At 54.2% G+C, this 13826-nt stretch overlaps 1 protein-coding gene across 1 annotated transcript in view; it reads right to left on the bottom strand.

Annotated features, from left to right (window-relative positions):
• PLXNA4 (plexin A4) overlaps positions 1-13826 on the bottom strand; it is a 412384-nt gene that overhangs the window by 323430 nt on the left and 75128 nt on the right. The window contains exon 3 of the mRNA XM_037049178.1: positions 6162-6344. Coding sequence (XP_036905073.1) covers positions 6162-6344 — 183 coding nt within the window. The remainder of the gene's footprint in view (positions 1-6161; positions 6345-13826) is intronic.

Genomic DNA, 13826 nt, shown 5'->3' with positions numbered 1-13826 from the left:
GCCCTCCTCCGACCCAGAACCGACCAGCTACGGGTCCAGCAGTAAGGGGACCATTTACAGCTGGGCCTCCACTTCCTCTTCTTGCCCCTGCCTCCTCCCCTTTCCTCTGGGACATCATGTCTTTCATGTTCTCCCATCTTTGTTGTCTTGGTTACATGGCCAGACTCCTGATATGCTGCTAGTTTTCATTTTAATGACACGTTCTTGTAAAGCACAATATTTTACTTCAATTGCATGTGTCACTGGGTAAATTCCTCCAGCGTGTCTGGCGTTTCGGCACCAGCTGACTGAGTGCGTTCCGTGATTTGGGGTGTTTCTGAAGCGCGTTCTTCAACGTTAATGTCTTTGTATTTTAATTTACGATCAGGACCACTTTGATACAAGTGTGCATATATAAATATACACCCATATGATTCGAAAAAGTGGCACACATGCATCAGTAAATCTTGACTTGGCAAAGCACATTTGAAACTGTCTCTTTAAATCACATGCTCTCGCAACGATCATTTAAAAAACAGACAGAAGTAGCATTTTCTGGTGTGTTCCAAGGTGTGTTCCAAGAGGACGCCAGTTGCAGATCGAGTCTGTGCCCCAGCAACTGGCTTGGAGCCGCTTCGAGAGAAGATACAGCAATAACTGCCTTGTGAGGACCCCCGCCCCCAACCCTGTGCGTGCTCAGGTCAGCTCTCGGTGACCCTCTGAGGTCTCCCAGAAACATGCAGGGACACAGAGTAAGAAAAAGGGAGAAAATAGTGCCAGTGGGTCTTAATAGGGTCCGAGAGTGTAATCTATACCCAAGAGGACACGGACCACCCACCTTAGCTGCTCTCCATAGCTACCTACCAAGGAAACATGAACAAAAGGTCTTACAGCCCAGCAAAGGAGACAAGAAGGAGGTGGGAGGGGGACCATGAGGAGGGGAGTTAGGTGAAGTGGCTCTGGAGGCCAGTCCCTAGGACCCCCAGGCCTGTAGCACTAATGACAGAACAGCCACCTCCTGTCCCGGCTCCGCTGTGAGATGAGAGGAAGAAGAATGGCGCCCCTAGAACATCTCTGGTGGTCTTCGGTCCACAGCACCTCAACGTCAGCCTCCCCACCCCCAACTCCATCCACAGGTTGAGGTCTAAACAGGCTTCATGCTTGCACACTCAGGGGTCGGGAATATCAAAACAAGACAAAAATGACCACACAAAGTGCTACGACGCTTTTCCCACCGTGAAAATTGTTCGGCAGCAATTCGCCCCTAATTCTTTTTCTTTCTTCTTGGGCATCAAACCACTTGCAAACTGGCTGGCAACTCTGGTTGGAGAAACTTGGAACGCAGCAGCGCTCACTGACCAAACCCTGCACCAAACACACTCGCCCTCCCAGGCAATTTGGAGTCCAACACTGTGTCTCTGTTGGTTTTGTGACACCTCCAGCCATCTGGAGTGCTTTCTATGGCACACATTTCTTTTTAGTTAAAATTCATTCAAAGTCCCAGGTGCATATTCCAAAAAAGCCTCAGGTACACTGAGGAAGTTGCCACACAGGGGCTGCCCATCTCTGATCAGAAAAGTCCAGCGTGCACTCACAGCACTCAAGCCCAGCGTGCACACGCAGCCCGTTCGTTCATGAGAACTCGTGGCCAGGATAACACAGCCCCAGGCAGGTCCTCCTCTGCCCCACTGTGCTTCCGGCTGTATTTCCCCTCTGGACCCAAGCTCAGAGACTATGGAACACAAGCAAACCAATTTCAAAACTGGCTCAAGAAAAAAATTAATAAGCAAGATTAAACTCTTCTGCATGACAACTCCTGAAAAGAGTGATTTGGCTGTTTGTCCACTCCTATGGACTGGGTGACACGCACCCAGTGCCCACCAAGAGAGGCCGGTATGCTGCGTGTGGTTGACGCACAAACACGCACATGCCTCGTGTGTCCTAGCAGAAGCCGATGGCGGGGCCGGCCAGCTGCCACCTAACCAGCATCCAGATTGCTCAGCCCCTTGGCTGTGAACAGTTTACCTGGAAAAACACCCAGGAAAGATGCAGTAGCAAAATGAGAGGGGCAATCACACCTCGAGTGGAAGTTTATGATGTGTTGGTTCACTGTGAGCATTAGTCTCTCCCACTAACGTGAGGCAGTAATTCACTGCTGAGCCATAAAATATAATCACTTAGTGGCAGGAAAGCAAAAAGCAGAGAAGGAGGGAGGGGCGGGTCCCAGCCAAAACTTTTAAGCAAAGAGATCTTGTCCCTAGGAGGAGACACTGATCGCATTACCCCAACTTGGGCCAAAAGTCTTCAGATTTACACGGACGCCCCGAAGCACATTGGGAGAGTGTTGGCCTGAAGATTTTTACCTGTCGTTGGAACTGGAACAGTCTGCCGATTATTTCTAAGTTCCCAGGTACCTCCGGGTGACTGTAGTAGCTTTTACATGCCATATTTCTTAACATCACATTCCTTTAACACACACTATGAGAAAGCCTGCCAATACCAGCCGTAACACATACACCTCAGAAAACATAAAAGACATCCAAATTGGCACTCTCCTCGCCCCCTTCCCCCCTGCCTCGTATGATGCAAGGACTAAAGGAGTGGAATTTGGTCATCGCAGGCAAGGTTGCAAATGACAGGGACCCACATCTTTCAAACAAAACAAAAAGCCAGTTATTTTGAGGGCAGCCCGTGGATAACTACAGTCCAGCTTCTGGACCCTGGAAACCCGCAGCAAGTTCCCTTCCTCTCAGCAACCCCCGCACCCCGCTTCCGCCTACCCTCCCCACCTCGAGTCCCTTGTCATGTTGCAAAGAACTCGGCAAGGCCCTTGTACACGCAGGAGATTATTACAGGGCTCAGAGAAGCCAGCTCTGTAATTACGGCTACAGTATGATTTCCATTATTCTCACCCTTTGCTTTCAGTAGCTCACAAAACTTCCTGCAAAATCCTCCTGCAGCCCCAAAGCTTTTCAGGGCTGGGCCTCTGCCCAAGAGGTGGGTATGGTCCCGATAACCTCTGGGAAAAGCAAGACAGAGTTATTCTAAGGAAAGGGGAGTGGTGCGTAGCCAGCAAGGGTGGTGGGAAATTCTATTGTTTAGGAAACATAAATAAACTGGCCAGTTTTGCTTTTTATTATTTCAAACAACAGGCTCGGCGGGCCAGCCTTCCTTTCCCAACTCAGACTGTTCCCCTGGGCGGCTCTGCTGAGTCTGCAGCGGTGGTAGCCCGGCTCCGGGAAAACTATTAAAAAGGCTGCCACTCGGAGCTCGTGGAGCAGAAAGTTTGGCCACGCCAATGGCCCGGCTCTCCCCAGGAGGGCCGCTGGCTCATTCCCCCATCACCACCCTCTGCCCTTACCTCTCAAATGTTTATGCTTCACCAGTCCCGCCGCTGCTCTGGAAATTAAATGTAATATCCCAGGTGGCTGAAACAGAACCGTTCTTATATAACCCCCCAAAGTGAAAATGGGAAATGCTGGCCCACAGTTTATAAAGCCAGCTGGTCGGGTATTACCTGTCATCCCCTGGCCTGGCTGACCTCTGGGGACACTTCAAGGCCAGGCCCTGCCCGCAGCCTGCCCCATGAGGGTTGCCTCCATGCACTTGGCTTGCCCAGGCTCCAGGGAGGGGGGGTCCTCAGCTCTCAGCACATCATGGAGATGTGCTCCACTCTGACCTCCCGCCAGGGGACAGTCCCCGCAGGTGAGCGCAGCAGCCCCCATGGGCCTTGGTGCACCGTCCGACAGCAGCGCACGCTTGGGAGTCGGCTGTGTTGGGTTTCTGATGCAGCCACGGCCAGGAATCACGTCTCTTTTTTTCCCCAAGGAGAAAATAACTGTCTCTTCTGTTATGTGCACTGAACTCTCAACGTTTGATGCTCTGACACCATATTCCAAGCAGCTCAGACAGTAGTAAAAAAAAACAAAAAAAAAAAACCCTTCTACAGGATCAACAGGGTCTCGCCAGCAAGTAAATGAGCCTCTGGCACCTGGTAGCAAATCCAGGGTGTGGAAATCTTTGAACACCTTGGAGTAAGTTATTTCTCCATTTCACTGAGGCTGGGCTCACTAGAAAAAAGAGCTAAAACACCCCAAATTGCCTTGCTTACGTATTCATTCGCAATCCCATGTATTTGCCCAACGAGCCAGGTAATGGACACACCATTGCATGAGTTCATGTATGAACTGTATGTGGGAAAGCCTTTGGTATTCAGAACTTGCTTTTAGCAAACCACACTCCCTGAGTCACGGTGCAGAACGACTCGTGCATGCACCGCCTTGGTGTATTCAGACGCTCACTAGACACAGTTTCACCAAGTTTGGGGATCTGACAGTGGGAGCTGCATGGGGAGGCGGGGGGGGAAGGCACTGAAGTCAACCAGGATTCCCAACAGTGACTTGAAGTGACAAGTGACAATGTGCATTAGAGAAAAAACCCAGGAGGCCGCAACAGACATGGGATTTGTGCAGGGACAAGTCACCTCCACCTCATAGCACCTTGTCTGAGCATCCCTGAAATTCAGCTCAACACACCAGTCATCAACAACAAAGAGACGAATGCAGAAAGAAAACATTCAGTTGTGTTTAACATGCTCTTTGCAGAAAGGCAGGGAGGGAAGTACAAAATATAATTCTTTTTTTTAAAGATTTTATTTACGTATTCTTAGGCAGAGGGGTAGGGTGGGACAGAGAAAGGGAGAGAAACATCAATTGGTTGCCTCTTGCACGTGTCCTGATCGGGGACTGGGCCCACAACCCAGGCACGTGCCTTGACTCGGAATCGACTGGCAACCCCTCACTTTGCGGGACGACGCCCAACCAACTGAGCCACATGAGCCAGGGCAATAAAATGTCATTCTTAAAGCTACATAGACGGTGATTAAATTATCCATCAACTTGACACTTACTGTGCGTTCCCTCGTGAGGAGCAATTCGGGATGTGGGCCGCTTTGCCGGCATCCTCCTCGCAGGTGCCCTGGCGTTTCACCAACACTCTTTCCCTTCCAGCTTCGACCCCCGTAACTACTCCACACGCATGCCCCAACTCACGCACACTCTGTTCCCTGCCTCCCGCCTGCACACTCTCATACCCCAGGCGCACTGCCGTTCCACGGGGATGCACAATTCAAAGCAAGAGACGACCGCTGAGCCTGGCTGTTTCACGGTGGACGGGAGAGCGGGCACAGCCTGCTGGATGAGAAGAGGGCGTTTCTCCCTCCATCTTCCAGAGCTCATGCTCAGAAGCACAGCAGCAAACAGGTAGGGGTCAAGGCGCTCTCAGATCAGGCGGGGCTGGCTTTATCGGTCTGAATCACACAGTGTCCAGAGGATTCCCAGGGGAACCCAAAGAAGGCAAACAGGGGCTCCGCGTGGAGTCGCCGATACTTCTCTGGGACAGGGCTGATGCACGAGCACCATCCGACATGAAGCAGGACCGACTACGGCCTACAGTCTTAGAAAGGCTTCTCGTCCCAGCACGGAGGGCACATTGTGGAGCCAGCCCTGACTCACTGGGATGAGACGCCTGAGCAGAGCTGGGAGACAGAACAGTCCTGGATGGACAGGTGCCCCCGACACCACTGATGGGCCACCGTCCCCCTGTGCCCCTGGAGAACGAGGAGGAAAGCTCATGTCTCCAGATCACACCATTCCACTCCACCTTAAGCAACTGCTCTGTGCACCATGACGTCCAAGGTTTCTGGTCCCACAACTGGACTCTTAGCCCCAGGAGCAACCCCAGTGGGTCCTGAGCTTTCCTCCATTTCCCTGAATGGATTCCAGGTGGATGTACAAGCCAACGGGCCTGAAGCAAGGGGAGCAGGGGCATCTTGCCTCTGTCCATGTCCCCAACCACCCAGGCCTAACAATGCTTGCCTTAGGCACAAACCCAAGTTAAAGACAGCACACCATTTAGGATGGATGGCCCACTGAGGCTGGGGTAACAGCCTCAGGGAAGAGGGGCGTCCATACTCCCCTCGTGTGATTCCCACAGCAACCGCAGTGCAAAGGCAGAGAAGAGGCGAGATTATCACTCATAACCCCACAGCGACATACTTCCTTACCGCCAACCTGTATCGCGCGCCTGCGAGGCCCAAGACAGCAAAAGAGCATGAGATTATATCCATCCCGTGGGGACAAACTGTCTTCACAATAATAAACACGACAGCACCTCGTGCCTACCTTTTTCAGCTTGCCAGTTTTGGTGCCCACGAAGGCCAGAGAGTGATTCTTGTAGACATACGCGATGACAGAAGTCATGCGGTCCCTGTCCTCTGTGAAGACAGGAATGCCACGCACCATCTCGGACACGCCCAGGGGTGCATTCATATCCAGGCCACAGAAGTTATCGTCGATGGTTAAAAGCTGAAAATAAGAAAGGGGAGAAATTAGGAGGGAGCACGGGGGCAATTGGCAGAGGTATCGAGCCAAGGAACTGTGGGACTAGAAGGATCCTCAGATGTGGTATAAATTCCTCTTGGTCACATGCAGCAGTCAGCTCCGGAGAAACTAAACGGCCTGTCAACAGTCATCCAGGTAGGTTGCAGGACCAGGGTAAAAAAAAGCCGCCCCACAAATTCCTAGAGTCCCTTTTCTCCACACCCCTGTGGTCTCTCTGCGCCTCCTGCCATCACTTCAGGGGCCACCTCGGTAGCTTAGATGGCCACCGCCACTGTCACATCGGAAAGCACCAGGCCAGCACCTGGGAGTGGGGGCCCCCGATGGCTCTGCTCAGGTGTCGGGGGGCGGGGTTTCCACAGGTACACACTCGCTGCCAGAGTCCTCACAGAGGCAGACTCGCAGGTGTACAATAGAAGGGAGCACCAGAAACACCAACGCTCGAACGGCAGGACCGTGGCAGAGACACGCACAGGCAGTGGGTTCGGGGGAAAGGGGACTGGGAGGGACGGAGGGCCTGTGCGTGGACGCCACAGCCGCTGCAGCGCCTCGCTCTGCCCAGTCTCAGGCTCCCTGCTCCCTTTTGAGCACAGCGAGGGAGGGCAGTCCCGGCCTTGTCAGAGCTGCCCCAGCACTTCCCAGAGGGTCTTCTGTGGAACCCAACCCCCGTAAGACGCTCTCCCATCAAAGGGGTCCCCGGGCAAATGATTAGGGGGAACAGTACATTCTTACACCATGTAACAGATTCGCCGTGATTCGTAACAGGAAACGTATGCAGTCTCTTTGAGAATAAGTGTGGTTCATATTACACCTACGCCTTTCCCAAACATTTTGTTCCCTCCACACTTTTGGACCAGCACACCTATGAGCACTCCTTAAAGAGAAGACCCCTGGATGGCCTGCGGTACACACCGCCCCAACCCTTGCTGCTGACTCCAGGGCAGTTTCAGGAGTCAGAGAACCAACAGGAAAAGGCTGCGGGCTGGTTTCCTTCCCAGTGTTTCGGCTGAATTTCTCCCTGTTTTATTCCAGGCCTCCAGGCCCCCGCAGGAGCAGAGGGTCACGGGGTTTCGGACCTACTGCAGTGGTGAGGACCTTGGCTGTGGCCGGTGAGGAGGCCCCAGTGCTCCCCAGCAAGCAGCTTCTATCGGGCGTAGACCTTCCCCGGGGCCTAGCGACCTACACGGGATTTTCCCCTCTGTCTTGGAAGAACCGTGTGGTCTTAGAAGAGTCATTCTGTCTTCTGCCCTTTTATTTTCCACCCCGTAAAGATAAAGGCAACAACCCCTGCTTTTTGATGGGCTTCCATAAAACCCACAGAGCTCATGCTTGTAAACGTCCTTTGGACTTTCCAGGAAAAAAGGAGTGAAGTAAAATACAAGGTGCCACTTTTTTAAAGGCTTCAATCCAGCCAAAGAATCGGCATCTGGAGAACCAGCAGGGGGGCCCGGCCAGGGGGCTCTGTGAAAGCAGCCAACTCTGAACTGTTTGGGGCTCTGGTGGCCCCTCGACTCCCTCCCAGGAGAGGGAGACAGGCATCGTCCGTCCCAGGGAAGACACCGCACTGAGCACCGCAGTCCTCTCTCAGATCTCCCCCTTTCTTCTTCCTGTGGTGGGGAGCATGCAGACGGGAGGCAGGGGGCTCGGCTGGCCTGGGGGGGGGGGGTTCACGCAGAGCGGACATCTGTTCCAAGCCTCCGTGACCTCTGGCCTCTCTCGCATGGTCTGGTCCAACAGCTCTGGACCAAACACAACCTCTCTCTCTCTCAAAAAAAAAAAAATAATAATAACAATCACCACCACAGGAACCCAGGTTAGCGGGGACCTTTCAGGGTCTAGTCTGTTCTTCAGGGTTCTCCCCTAGAGTGGGGAAATGGGGGAAGAAAAAGGTGGTGGAGAGTGAAAGGAACAGACAGAAACGAGGAAGAGAAAGCTGGGCAGAGGGAAGACAGAGGCCCCTTTCTGAGGGGTGCTCTAGGGGCAGCAGAGGGCGCGTTAGCCACCCTCGTGGCCTTGCTCGTTCCTGCCTCAGGTCCATAAGGAGGGCGTGTCCCTGACTCTCTCAGCCCTCAACTGGCCTTCAGGGGCCTCACCATCCGGGCCTTGCCCATTATGACTCATTTTCTAAAGAGATGAGGCTGAAGGACTGACTGTCTGCACTGTACAGGGGGAAACCGAGGCAGGGAGCAAAGCAGTCCCTGTTTCATGGTCTCCCACCCCCACCAGGCACAAACACACGCCTTCCTGGCCTGGGCAGACTTAGGCCTCTCAGTCCCCAGAACTGCACTTCTGAGTGGCTGGTTACTGAAAACCTTTCTTTCCCTCTGCTGGGCAAACAAACAACCACCCACAAGAAGGCAATGTGCATTTGACCAACTGCATCATTGAGTCACCAGTTGCAGAGGCAGAAAGTCGGGGACCTGTGAGTTCCTGCTGCTGTGACACCAGGGCACAGCAAAGGGGCTAAGGAAGGGACGTTTTCCTCNAAGCCTCCGTGGCCTCTGGCCTCTCTCGCATGGTCTGGTCCAACAGCTCTGGACCAAACACAACCTCTCTCTCTCAAAAAAAAAAAAAATAACAATCACCACCACAGGAACCCAGGTTAGCGGGGACCTTTCAGGGTCTAGTCTGTTCTTCAGGGTTCTCCCCTAAAGTGGGGAAATGGGGGAAGAAAAAGGTGGTGGAGGGTGAAAGGAACAGACAGAAACGAGGAAGATGAATCTGGGCAGAGGGGAGACAGAGGCCCCTTTCTGAGGGGTGCTCCAGGGGCAGCAGGGGGCGCATTAGCCACCCTCGTGGCCTTGCTCGTTCCTGCCTCAGGTCCATAAGGAGGGCGTGTCCCTGACTCTCTCAGCCCTCAACTGGCCTTCAGGGGCCTCACCATCCGGGCCTTGCCCATTATGACTCATTTTCTAAAGAGATGAGGCTGAAGGACTGACTGTCTGCTCTGTACAGGGGGAAACCGAGGCAGGAAGCAAAGCAGTCCCTGTTTCACGGTCTCCCACCCCCACCAGGCACAAACACACGCCTTCCTGGCCTGGGCAGACTTAGGCCTCTCAGTCCCCAGAACTGCACTTCTGAGTGGCTGGTTACTAAAAACCTTTCTTTCCCTCTGCTGGGCAAACAAACAACCACCCACAAGAAGGCAATGTGCATTTGACCAACTGCATCATTGAGTCACCAGTTGCAGAGGCAGAAAGTCGGGGACCTGTGAGTTCCTGCTGCTGTGACACCAGGGCACAGCAAAGGGGCTAAGGAAGGGACGTTTTCCTCAGAAGGAAGTGAAGGAGGCTCAGCCTGGTGGCCTGGCGGCCTGGGCTCTGCTGTCTTCCACTTCTAACAGCTGCCCCTGAGGCTTCTTCATCAGGAGCCAGGCCTCAGGGTCCTCACCTGCACCCAATGGCCATCCCCTCCCAGTGGCTTACCTCCTGGTATCACCACCAGGAGACCACAGCTGGGCTTTTACCGAGGTGACTGCGTTCCAGGGACAGCGATAGCTTTCCCCCAGGCTGCCCCACACCTCTGAGCGGGGCCCCAGGTGGTGAAGCTTTGATCGAGGCCTCTGACCAGGCCCAGCCCAGGTGGCTGTGGATGCCAGGGCCCCCAGCTTTGGCATGAGGGGGCCTCACTCTTTGTTTCCTCAGAGCTGGGGAGATGGGGAGGGATTTTTAACCCTGAAGTAGTGGAAAAAACACAAGGTCGGGGTTCACAGAGCAGCTCAGCCTCTTTTCAACTAGACAGCTTGGCACAGGCCTCAACCGTTCTCTGAGCCTCGATTTCCTTGCCTCTAAAATAGCAAGGAAAGGACGTTGTGAGGTCGAGGTGAGATAAGAGGTGTGAAGACACGTGATAAACAGGAAAGCATTTCATCCATGTAAGGTGATGTTTCACATTAATTTTTCCAGTGGAAGTCCTGCCTGGAACAGCGGCAGGATGGCTACTGGAAGGGGCCCACCCCTGCCTCCTGCCCAGAGCACAGCTCTCCAGGAGCACACCTGCCAGGGGTGAGTGCGGCTGCAGCCACAGGGTACCTACACTCCGGGCAGAGAAGGCAGAGGGTGTGCAGGGCCCACAGACCCGCAGGGGCCAGGGTGTAGGGATCAGGGGCCAGGGCCATGTGGGCTCTGGAAGGGAAGGCAAACTGAAGGCCTTGGACAGGTGCGGCTGGCATGGAATCCCGAGTACTCTGGGCAGTGGGGAAGGACTCTGGCCCTGGCTGAGCCCTCCCCTGGGCCCCATTAACAGCAAGATTAGAGCAGCAGCCAGAGGAGCTGGGAAGGGACTCACTGAGACTATAATCAGGAGCCCAGCCTCATCTGCAGACAAAGGTTACAGCCCTTCCTCTCACCATGCCACAAATACCCAGGAATAAGCTGTGGCCACTGTTATAATGCTTGCTTATTAGAGAGCAACTTCATCCTCAGCCGGGAGAGAAGCAGGGTCTGTTGCATGGAAATGCATGTGGTGCTGTGCGGGCAGCCCCGTGAACAGACACTGAAGTCTCAGACAGGACCGTACCACCCAGAGCCCCTCTACCCGGATCAGGATACCAAACCTGCTTTCCACAGGTGTCCTCATGGGATACATGGATGATAAATGAAGACTGATGACCCACTGGATTCCAGGGACCATGGCTCCTATGTTTTATGCATCTTTGTACCTTTAGCCCAGTTCCAGGTTCATAGTCCGTTAAGACGTCTGTGTGAAACGGAGGGATGAATGGACGACTAAATAAAAGCCTAAGTTTCACAGTGCCTAGCACTTTGGAACGTGAGCCGGAATGCCTAGGGTTGAATCCCAGCTGCACCGCTTACTGCTGCGGGACCTCAGGTAAGTTAGTTTCAAGCTCTCTGTGCCTCAATTCCTCCTGGGTAGGATGAGGACAGTATCAACGGCGCACACTGCTGTCAGGATGAACGGATGTGGTGCAAGCAGCACCACGCATGACGCTTCCTAAGTGCTATGGGGATGCTTCCGCTTCCTCCTGTTTGTCCTGGACAGCTCAGGCCACCTCGGGGAGTCCTGGGTCTTTGGGGAAATTCATGGCATCTGCCTCAGGGAGGTGTTATCAGGATGAAAGGAGCTAATGCTGTGGAGATGAAATAGCAGAGGTGGTACTTCCCACGATCTGTCGGAGCAATGAGGCTGAAGGGCAGAGCAGACCAACGGTCTAAGGTCCAGAAGGTACAGCACCATTCGTTGGAAATGCAAATTCCCAGGCCCCCCTCGGACCTACTGGATCAGAAACTCTGGGGTGGGGCTCAGAGATCTGCATCTTAACACCCTCCTGGTGACTCCACTGCCCCTGATGTTTGAGATGCCCTGGCCTTCGTCACCGTGGAGGTCCCTTCCGAGCAAAGGGCACATAGACCATGCCAGGGAGAGAATGACATGTGACAAGCACCCTCCTCTGGAGCAGGACCCACTGGACCAGGATGCGGAGAGGCCCACGGCAGCCCCAAGGGCCTCCCTGAGGGAGTGGGTACGGGTGGCCTGGGGAGCCAGCGCCGACACTCGGAATTACCATCTAACAGCTTCTCATGCTTCCCTTGCCCACAGAGGCAAAGGTGACTGGGCAATTACGTGTCACTACATACAAAGGACAGAGCAGTCACGGTCACTTTACCAATTACAGGGAAATCGCTCCCACTCTGCGGAGAGACTGGCACTCGGTAAAGCTCTACCCTCTCCCCGGAATGCCGCCAGCTGCCGTCCGAGGCCGTCTCCCAGGCTCCAGGGCAGAGCTGCGAAGCAGCCACCCAGGAGCCCCTGGAGTGTCGGGTGGTCTCTGTGGAGACGCTTGGGGAAGGGCTGAAGAAGGGGGCAGGTCTCTGGGACCACGGAGACAACCCCTTCGGCACCCTCTGCGTCATCTCCCGACCCCGGGCCCTCGTGACTCACTCATAAGAAACCACCATCACCCTGACACTGTGCCACTCCATTCTGAAGGCCCGGGTGATGAGGTGGCGTGGGAACCCGACCCTGAAATCGCTCCTCACCCCCACTAGCATGGCCCCTGGGTTGGTTCCTGAGGGCCCCTCCTCTGCTAAGTGGAGTGGTGCGAGCCCACCCATAGTTGCCCCACCTTTGCAGAAACCCATGCCGAGTCCTTATTATGGAAAGGTCAGAAGTAGGCCAGAGCTCAACGGTCCAAACGCAGTGCTAATGAGTTAGGGGTCACCAGGTCCATGCCCCTGTGGACCAATTAGCTCAATTCTGGGGCACAGTCTCTCCCATAGCCACAGGCTGCCCCTCGAACCCCAGGCATCACTGTTTACAAATATCCCAAACTAATCCACAGGGGGCCAACCAGGGGAGAGAGCAGGTATAGACCACGCAGCCAACTCCTCCAACCAAGAGGCAGCTGCCAACGGTTCTGGGCCTTCAGCAGCCGTCTCTGAGCCCATAACGGAAAATTCAAGGTCAGGCCTGGTCCTCCCATTGCTCGTGGGCAGCTCCTGGTCCAGCGGAGAGGAGTCCTTTCATCTGTGAGCAAGCCAGTTCTCCTGCCCTCCTTGAATGCAAAAGTAGCCTCTAGTACCATGCACAAGAGTCCTAAGCACCCCCACAAGAGTCCGGCTACCCCTAAAGAAGCCACATTAGACAGGGGAAAAGGGCATCAGAGATGGGCCCAAGCCCACTCACTGTGGAGCCTTCAGTAAGGCCCTTTCCATCAAATTGTTGGCCTATTACACTAGGGGAACTCCTGTTTCTATGAAGGAAAACCGAGGCACTAAAGGAAGGCAACACTATTCACTGTTCCCCACTTGTTAATTTGCTTAAAAGTGATTAGGAAGGATCTACTAACCACAACCAGTGGGTAAGGACCCAACAATATAGAGATGAAACATCTTAGTTTCTCCCCTTTCCCAGGCAGGGAGACAGACCCGGGCCAGGATCAGACAAGGCCTTGGTTCAGTAATGAACCCAGTGCTGGGGGCCCAGAGGGCACAGCCACCAATGCCTGGGGAGGCAGCGGGGCTGCCTGGGCGCACTTCAGGATTCTCCGTCAAGTACAGTACATTCTCTCACACGTCATATTATTGTGGAGAAGGAAAATGACTCAGGATCTTAGAATCTCCCAGAAGGGGAAATGGAGGCCTACAGAGTGAAATGATGTCCCCAACACCAGCCCGTGGCCAATCAAATGATCAGAAAATAGGTACCAGGACCCCAACTTCCATGTCCAGAGGGGGAAAACAACTGATCTCCAAAGGGGATTCCGATGGCGTCGCAAAAGGGTGGCCCAAGAAGCCTATTCCTGCACCAGGGAAACTGAGTCCCAGGAGCAGAGGCTGCTCAGGGGAGAGCCCTGGCCTGCACCTCCCTTTCCTGCAGCCCCAGGTGAGTGCTCTGACCTTCTGTGACCTCCGGAAGAGACAACTAACTCTCCCTTCCAGAGGAGGCCCTTAGGCAGTCAGGAGAGCTAGGCTTCCTCCTTCCCCGGCC

This window comes from Sturnira hondurensis, unplaced genomic scaffold, assembly GCF_014824575.4.
Source record: "Sturnira hondurensis isolate 20B ecotype Veracruz unplaced genomic scaffold, ASM1482457v3 Scaffold0006437, whole genome shotgun sequence".
Taxonomy (NCBI): Eukaryota; Metazoa; Chordata; class Mammalia; order Chiroptera; family Phyllostomidae; genus Sturnira; species Sturnira hondurensis.
Note: the sequence above shows the minus strand (reverse complement) of the source record. Positions and strands in the feature narration are given on the sequence as shown.